The sequence below is a fragment of the Perognathus longimembris genome, chromosome 20, assembly GCF_023159225.1.
Source record: "Perognathus longimembris pacificus isolate PPM17 chromosome 20, ASM2315922v1, whole genome shotgun sequence".
NCBI lineage: Eukaryota > Metazoa > Chordata > Mammalia > Rodentia > Heteromyidae > Perognathus > Perognathus longimembris.
Window position 1 is genome coordinate 16,536,878 of NC_063180.1, and position 9,031 is coordinate 16,545,908.

The 9,031-nt window shown below is 54.2% G+C and overlaps 1 protein-coding gene across 2 annotated transcripts; it reads left to right on the top strand.

Annotated features, from left to right (window-relative positions):
* Positions 1-1,160: 1,160 nt before the first annotated feature.
* Rbm42 (RNA binding motif protein 42) lies at positions 1,161-8,505 on the top strand. Of its 2 annotated transcripts, none has more exons than XM_048369433.1 (10): positions 1,161-1,386; positions 1,588-1,723; positions 2,850-2,934; positions 3,041-3,115; positions 4,450-4,515; positions 4,594-4,769; positions 5,298-5,630; positions 5,808-5,925; positions 7,964-8,158; positions 8,279-8,505. In XM_048369433.1, the coding sequence occupies exons 1-10, from the start codon at positions 1,259-1,261 to the stop codon at positions 8,389-8,391; spliced, it is 1,425 nt and encodes a 474-aa protein (XP_048225390.1). In that variant the 5' UTR covers positions 1,161-1,258; the 3' UTR covers positions 8,392-8,505. The 2 variants fall into 2 exon arrangements, with proteins under 2 accessions (XP_048225390.1, XP_048225391.1); XM_048369434.1 differs by having other exon boundaries at positions 4,615-4,769.
* The last annotated feature ends 526 nt before the right edge of the window (positions 8,506-9,031 follow it).

Here is a 9,031-nt window from a genome sequence, read left to right on the forward strand (position 1 = left end):
AGAAGTAGCACTGTGGCTCAAGTGGTAGAGTGCTAGCCTTGAGCAAAAAGAAGCTCAGGGACAGACAGTGCCCAGGCCCTGAGTCCAAGCCCCAGGTCTGGCAAAAAAGGAATCTCACATTTGTGGCCTAGGGGTGTGGCTCAACTAGTAGGGCATTTGCCTAGCAAGTTGGAAGCCCTGAGTTCAATCCTTAGTACTGCAAAAAAAGAAAAAAGAAAGGAAAGAATGAATTTCATCCCAACGTCATGCCTCCCTCAATAAAGTATTTGAAATCATCCCTAGGACTGGCCAGCTCCCTTGTCTCTACCCCACATGTGGCTCTCTGTTGTTCTCATTTCCCTTGCCCTTTCATCCCACCAAAGTCAACACAATGTATCTTGCTAGGAAAAATACACGGGCTGGGAATATGGCCTAGTGGTAGAGTGCTTGCCTTGCATGCATGAAGCCCTGGGTTTGATTCCTCAGCACCACATATATAGAAAAAGCCAGAGGTGGTGCTGTGGCTCAAGTGGCAGAGTGCTAGCCTTGAGCAAAAAGAAGCCAGGGACAGTGCTCAGGCCCTGAGTTCAAGCCCCAGGACTGGCAAGAAAGAAAAACATGCCAGGTACGTGGTGCTCATACTTAGGAGGCTGAGATCTGAGGATCACAGTTCGAGGCCAGCCCAGGCAGGAAAGTCCTTGGGACTTTATATCCAATTAAAACCACCAAAAAGCAGGCAAATGGAGCTATGGCTCACATGGTTGAAAGGGGTAGCTTTAAGCAAAAAGCGCAGGAGCAGCGTCCAAGACGTGAGTTCACGACCAAAAATCGTCCTGGGGTCACTTCCCCTCTTCCGGAGGCGCGGGCCAGGCGCCTCATCCGCGCCCGGACTTCCGCGTGTTCACCAACTTCGCGCGCGGGGCCGGGTGGCGCTCCCGAAGGCCCCAATTCCACGCCAGGGGTGGGGTAGCCGACTTCCCTTTAAGTCATTAGCTCCCGTTCCTCTAGAGGGCGTGGCCGTGCCTCAGGGAAACTCTGATTGGCTCGGGTTCTTCCGTCCTTTCCAGCACTCTGATTGGCTTATATTCTCCATGGGTGTGGCCCTGTCTGGTTGGCCCGTGTTCGCGAACGTATAGCGTCACCCACCGCGTCCGTCGCTTGCTTTACGTCACTCACGGGCGCCCACCCTGTTGAAGGCGGAGAGTAGACAAGCCGATCCGGCGGTGGCGGCAGTGGCAGTGCTGAGACCGTGGTAGCGGCGACAGCGACGGCTGCAACGATGGCTGGGGCGGGACCAGCTCCGGGGCTCCCGGTTACAGGAGGACCCGTAGTCCCCGGCCCTGGTGGAGGCATTCCGGGGAAAAGTGGAGAGGAACGTTTGAAGGAAATGGAGGCGGAGATGGCTCTGTAAGGCCGGAGGGAAGGAGTGGGGAAAAGCCGTCCCAGAACCAAGTTACGCAGCCTGGGGCCTCCGGGCGGCTCCAGGGGGAGCGGGGGGTGGGGGGTGGGACAGGAGTGGAACCACGACGTACCCAGAGCCCCAGCACGGGATCCGACTTGCGTCTGTCCTGTCTTTCTCCCCGCCACCCCACCCCACCCCCCTCGCAGATTCGAGCAGGAAGTTCTGGGAGCTCCAGTAACCGGGATCCCAACCGCGGTGCCCACCGTGCCCACGGTAGAAGCGATGCAGGTCCAAGCAGCTCCTGTGATCCGACCAATTATTGCGACCAACACGTACCAGCAGGTGAGGCCGAGATTTGGCGGGTTAGTCTGAGCCTCAGCAGGTGTTTGTGTGCTGTGAGCTCTTGATGCTTTTGACTTGTTCAGTAGATAACAGGTGTCATGTTTGGAGATGCTGAGCATATTAAGACATCACCTCCTCTTGGGAGCATATATGACAAAACACTGTTCAGTAAACTTTCTGTCCCCTATTTGTTGATTGTTCGCTAAAGTTTAAATAGTTTCTCTGTTTCATTGGTCAAATTTCGAGTGCTCAATAATCATCTCTGTATGAGTAGTGGTAAGAAAGAAGAAGGTCCAGGTGCCAGTGGCCCATTCTTGTAATCCTATCTACTCAGAAAGTTCAGATCTGAGGTTCACAGTTGAAGAAAATTCTTGAGACACTTATCTTCCATGAGCCATAAAAAAGCTAGAAGTGAAGCTGTAGCACAAGGGATAGCCTTGAGGGGGGAAAAAATGCTAAGGGACAGTGCCCAAACCCTGAGTTCAGGGCCCAGTGTTAGCATATACATACATAAGATTATGGAGGGAACTACGCACGTCTGGAGTATGATCATCCCAAGCAGAGAACTGTCAGTGCCAGACCCTGAGGCAGGCACATAACTGTCACATTCGAGGAACAGCAAGAGATCAGTGGCTGGAGTGGATTGAAAACAGAAGAAAGTGGAGATAAAGACAGAAGTACTTGAGGCCAAATCTTGTAGGGCCCTGTGGGCTGCCATGAAGATCTTGACTTTCCTCTAGTATGGGGAGCTGTTGAGGATTCTGAGTAGTTTTTCAACTCCAAGGTTAACAGGGCAGCACTGGTTGTCTAAAGGTAGAGGGAAAGGGTTAGGATAATAGTCTAGGCAAGAGGCCATGGTGGGTTGAGCTGAGGTAGTATGTGGGAGACAGGCAGCACAGGTTGCACCTAACTTCAGAGAGCACTGTGGAGGTGATGAAGCAGGGTGGTGAAAGGCTCTGAGACTGGGAGACTCCTCGGTGGCTTTAGTTAGTTGGTCCCAGAGCCTCCCTTACCAAGCGACAGTAGTTGAGCCCTGAGAGATCACCAGAGTCAAAGGGTAGAAGTTTATGCCTCTGATGGGGGACACTGAGTCAGGCCCCTCACCCCTAACCTTTTTCCCCCATAGGTCCAACAGACTCTGGAGGCCCGGGCAGCTGCTGCAGCCACCGTAGTTCCTCCCATGGTGGGGGGCCCTCCTTTTGTGGGCCCAGGTAAGTAAAGAGACACAAGGTGAGAGGGTCAGGATCAGGTCGGGGGAGGGATAGAGAGGAATGCCCACACTTGCTTCTTACCATCCTCATCTCTCCCCTCCAACAGTTGGCTTTGGCCCTGGTGATCGGAGTCACCTGGACAGTCCAGAGGCCCGGGAAGCCATGTTTCTCAGGCGAGCGGGTAGGTTCAGAACCAGGACCTGTACGTTTCACCAAGCACATGTGTTGAGGCAGGCTTCAGCCTCTTGACTGTTTGGCTGCTTTAAATCCTCTTCTCCATTCATCCCCTTCCCTCATGTGGTTGACATCTTTGTAAAACACAAACCTGATCTTGTCCTCCTCGAGTATCTCATCAGTTTGGTCATTGCTAAGCAGCCCCTCTCCTATCACTCCTAGTCCCAAATCTTTGCTACATGCGAATCTAGCTCTTCATGCTTTCTACTAGGTTGTGTAATTTACTTGTTATCAGCTTGTGCTTCCTCTAAATTACAAGCATTACAGAGGGCAGATCTCTGGTTCCTGCCACACACGGGTGTGATCAACTTCTTATGAGGGGATGGGCAAGTGCCAGGCTCATGGTTAGCCCCTGGGTGACCTGGCTCCTTGCAGAGAGAGATCCCCACAGCCCCCTTGGCTGAGACACGCCAGCAATGCGCTCTGCTATTTCTTGTTTCTCAACTATAATCCTCCAACCTGTTCTGTCCACAGGCCATTCCCACCTTTCTTAACCCCCCACTCTTCAAGTGACAGCGACATACTGTCCATTGTGACTTTTCCTGCATGTGTATGAAAAGAATGTGTGTTCTCAGTAGGATGTAAATCTGGGAAATGGTTCATTATGTTAGCTAAATCCTGTTAAGCTTTTTCTTTTTATCTAATGATATCTGGGAAGCATTAACGTCCCTTTCTCTATTATGGTTTTGATCAAATGTAGCCCAGTCAGTCACCCTGGCCACTCTCGGCCCTGCTGTGGTTCCCTAGGGCCTTGAGCAGGACCTCATGCGGCCTGGGTGGTTGTGCTGAGATGCCTGGTGCTCTTGCAGCTGCATTTCCCTGGTGGTATCCTACCAGACTGAAGCAAGAGGAAGGCTCTCCTTAAATTCTCTTGCTGTCCTTGCTAGGATATTTGCACTCACTTTCTGCCTGACCCCATTATCCTTCAGATCTCAGTTCCCATGACCTTCCCACCCCACCCCAAGAAACATCTGGTCTTGCTGGCAGTGTTGGGGGCTCCCCTGATCTTTGACAGCTCTCTGGCCTTTCCCCTCCCCTTGCCCCAGACCTCTGCCTGGGCTCCCCCTCCCCTGTCCAGCCTGCCCTTCAGGCCATCCCTCTGGTGATGCGTGTGCTTGCTCCTGCTTGCTCTGTGATGGGTCCCCCCGCATTGCCCGCTAGAAGACTGGGCCCCACCACAGGTCCTCAAGGTCAGCTTTTGCCAACTAGACCAGTGACAAGAGTCCCTATCCTCCAGAAAGGAGAGCACTACAAGAATTGCTGTCTCCCTCTCTCCCACAGCTGTGGCCCCTCAGAGAGCCCCAATCCTGCGCCCGGCCTTCGTTCCCCATGTGCTGCAGAGAGCAGGTGAGGGGCCAGGGCCATCATTCCTGCTGTAGAACTCCCTCCCTGAACCCCACAACCGTCCCACTTACACCCTGACAGACTCTGCTCTCGCTTCTGCAGCTGGGGGTCCCCGCCCAATGGCCCTGAGGGCTCCTCACCAGGCTCTTGTAGGACCCCCTTTGCCGGGACCTCCGGGACCACCCATGATGCTGCCGCCAATGGCTCGAGCCCCAGGGCCCCCCATGGGCTCCATTGCTGCCCTCAGGCCTCCCCTGGTGAGTACGGCACCGTGGGCTGTGACCTAGTGTGCTTTTCCCTAACTGCGTTTCTTTACTAAACCTCTGCCTTTCCTTTTTATGACCAAATCTTTTGTTGTTGGTGGTGGTGATGGTGGTGTTACTGTTTTGGATAGGGTCTTGCTATGTAGCTTGGGCTAGAAGTCTCTATTTTCCTATCTCAGCTTTTCAAGTGCTGGGATGGCAGGTGTGAGCTACTAGACTGGGCTTTCACTCCTTTTGCCAGAACAGAGAGAGAAACACGCTGGGGGTGTATTTCTGACTCTGTCTCTGTTTTTCCATTGATTGTCCACCCTGTCTCCTTCGCTCCATCTCCCTTGATGTTGGTCCATGTGTCTGTCCAGCTCTCCTTCTCAGCCTGTGTCTCCGTTTCTGCTGGCTGGAGACTTGCGTGCGCACCTATCTCTGGCTCCCAGGCCCTTGCATTGTTGGATGGGGTGGGAATGGAAGGAAGTTCAGAACCTGCGGCCTGCCCCCCTCCACCTCACGTTCTCCTTTTTCCCACAGGAAGAGCCAGCAGCTCCCCGTGAGCTGGGCCTGGGCCTGGGGCTGGGACTGAAGGAGAAGGAAGAGGCCGTGGTGGCAGCTGCAGCTGGGCTGGAGGAGGCCACCGCAGCAGTGGCTGTGGGACCTGGGGGAGCCCCAGCCGGCCCCGCAGTCATTGGGCCCAGCCTGCCCCTGGCCCTGGCCATGCCATTGCCTGAACCCGAGCCCCTGCCTCTCCCACTGGAGGTGGTGCGGGGCCTGCTGCCCCCGCTGCGCATCCCAGAGCTCCTGTCCCTGCGCCCCCGACCCCGGCCTCCTCGGCCTGAGCCTCCCCCTGGCCTCATGGCTTTGGAGGTAAGTCAGCACCAGTCAGCTGAGGTCACGGGTGGGGAGGCAGGCTGGAGCCCACAACCCCCACGGGAGCGGGGAGGCAGACGCAGGCCCGCACCTGGACGCAGCCACCAGGGCCCGTGGCAGGACAGTAGGACAGGCCAGTCCTGGCCCTGTCTACCCTTTTCCTTTCCTCTGCAGGTCCCAGAGCCTCTGGGAGAGGACAAGAAGAAAGGAAAGCCAGAGAAGCTGAAACGGTGCATCCGCACAGCCGCAGGGAGCAGCTGGGAGGACCCCAGCTTGCTGGAGTGGGATGCGGGTAAGCGCTGTGCTGGGGGCTCAGGCGTTGCTCTGCAGCTGCAGACGGGCTCTGCTTTGTGCACTGTTGCCAGCACACCTTGGGAGCTCCTGCCCGCTCCAAGGGGCTGGTCTCTCCCCGACCAGAGGCTAAACCCAGCGGAAGCCATGGCACCTCAGGCCTGCCACTGCTGGCTGCCCGACTCACAAAGGGCATTCCTTCTCCCCGGCCTTCCCTCCCCTTTTGGTTCTGGGGTGGAGCTCATTGGTTCTCTTTCCACCCCACCAGCCCATACAGGGATCCTCCTCCCTCTGGCTCTTTGTAGCTGGGAATACAGGCATGCTACTGCATCCAGACCTCCTTCAATTTTTTTTTTACTTTATTTTGCTGGTCCTGGGGCTTGAACACAGAAGCCTGGGCACTGTCCCTCAGCCTCTTTTGCCCAAGACTAGTACTCTGTCACTTGAGCCACAGCACCACTTTTTCTAAGTAGTTTATTGGAGATAAGAGTCTCATGGAGGGCTGGGGATATGGCCTAGTGGCAAGAGTGCTTGCCTCATATATATGAGGCCCTGGGTTCAATTCCCCAGCACCACATATACAGAAAATGGCCAGAAGTGGCGCTGTGGCTCAAGTGGCAGAGTGCTAGCCTTGAGCAAAAAGAAACCAGGGACAGTGCTCAGGCCCTGGGTCCAAGCCCCAGGACTGGCCAAAAAAAAGTCTCATGGAGTTTCCTGCCCAGACTGGCTTGGAACCACAATCCTCAGAGCTCAGCTTTCTGAGTAGCTAGGATTGCAGGCGTGAGCCACAGACACCCAGACCTCCCTCAACTTTTTATGAAGAACGTTCAATCCCAGAACAACACAGTAAACACCCTATCTACCTCCTAGATTCTGCAATTAGTATTTTACTCTATTCGCTGTATGCCTCCTGTTTACTGCCAAGGGCTGTTTGGATATTAATAACATCATTTGAGGTCCATACACGATTATCAGCATATGCGGATGGGGTCACAGGACCGGTGACAAGCGTGCATGTCTGTCCATCATGTGCCAGGTGACTTCCGGAGCTTTATACCACCCACAGGCAACGTTCCCCACTCCTGAACGCATAAGTTCTTCTGTTGTTGTTCTTGGTGCTAGGACTGGAACACAGGGCCTCATACCTTTGGGCTTCATTCCCACACCTATTCAATCATGATACAAGTTACAAGTGAAATTACTACTTCACTTCCCCCCTACCTCAGTATTCATCCCTTAAGAAAGATATTTTCTGTATCATAATGCATTATTACAGCTAAGAAAATAACAGTAATACTGAGATTTTTATTTATTGGTTGGTTGGTACCAGTCCTGGGGCTCAAACGTAGGGCCTCCACTCTTGCTCAGCTATCTCACTTAGAATTCGTGCCCTACATGATCTCCCTGATATATGACTGTTAAGAAAGGGAGACGGAGAGACAGTAGAGACCAAGTTTGTGAATACTGTATATGTTCTTGATACATTGTATATTGCATATATGTCAACCTGACCTAGACAAGGGATAGAAAAACAGGTCGTAAGATATCATAAGAAATGTACACACTGCCCTACTATGTAACTGCACCCTCTTTGCACAACACCTTGTAAAAAAATTTATGTCCAATTAATTAAAAAAAAAAAAAGAATTCGTGCCCTACCACTTGAGCCACACCTCCACTTCTGGCTTTTTTTTTTTCCAGTCCTGGGGCTTGAACTCAGGGCTTGGGCACTGTCCCTGGGTTCTTTTGCTCAAGGCTAGTGCTCTGCCACTTAAGTGCTCTACCAAAAACCCCAAAACCAAGTGCAGTCAGGAGCCCGAGGCTTGCACTCGTCCCCGCTGTGCCCCCTCCTCCTTGGGGAGGTTTGGCAGCTGGGCCTCAGTGGGAAGGGTATGCTGGGGTCCTCCGTGATGGAGCCCACCCCCACCAGAGGGTTGAGGAAGGTGGGGAGGAGAGGCTAGAAGCCCAGGAAACAGGGTCATCAAGTAGCATGGACTCTGGGCCCTCGTGTGCATCCTCTGGTCTCTCCCACCCTCCAGACGACTTCCGGATCTTCTGCGGGGACCTGGGCAACGAGGTGAATGATGACATCTTGGCTCGCGCCTTCAGCCGCTTCCCTTCGTTCCTGAAGGCCAAGGTGATCCGGGATAAGCGCACTGGCAAGACCAAGGGCTATGGCTTCGTCAGCTTCAAGGATCCCAGTGACTATGTCCGCGCCATGCGGGAGATGAATGGTGATGAATCCTCCCCTTGGGGACACAGGAACAGTGGGTGTGGGGGGATGGGAGCATCTGACCTCAGGCCTAACCCCACCACCACCACCAAGACTAACCTGGAACCCTCCTTTCCCACAGGGAAGTATGTGGGTTCAAGGCCCATCAAGCTTCGCAAGAGCATGTGGAAGGACCGGAACCTGGACGTGGTCCGCAAGAAGCAGAAGGAAAAGAAGAAGCTAGGCCTCAGATAGGGTCTGTGGCTGGGCTCTGGCTCCTCCCCCATAGCCATCTTTGGATACCCCCACCCCCAGCTGTTCACCCACCTACCCCCAAAACCAGTTTCAATAAAGTTATGTTCATTTCCATCCTTTGGCTGGCTTGGATGTGCTCTGGGATGGGGCTCCACATTCTCTCCCCACCCCCACACACCTAGTGTGGGGAGCCCCAAAGTTCACCCAGACCAACCTCCAGATGTGTGTTCCCAGGCCAGCCACGCGGCGGCGCCTCTCCGCTTTCCTTACCACCTCTTAAGTGCTAGTCCAGTGTGGCAGTCAGCAGTAGGACCTGCCTTTGGGCGGGGCAGACCGGAAAAAGCGGAGGTTCAGGTCACATCCAGACTCCAGCCTTTGAGGCCCAGCTCCCCTCTGGCCCTTCTGGCCCTTCTGAGCATTTAAACCCAATGGTAGTCTGTGTGACTCACACCCTGGGCCGTCGTCTCCTTAGAGCTCATGGTTCGCCATCAGGGTGGTCGGCAGGGGTGAGACCCTGGGTGCTGACTTGCAGGTCTCCCTATGGTTCTTTGCTTCTGGGTTCTGTGCCCTGCCAAGCCCCAGGACCCCTGTGGATATCATCTGGGCACTCGTGTCTTGTCCCTGGGTATCTATGTCTCTG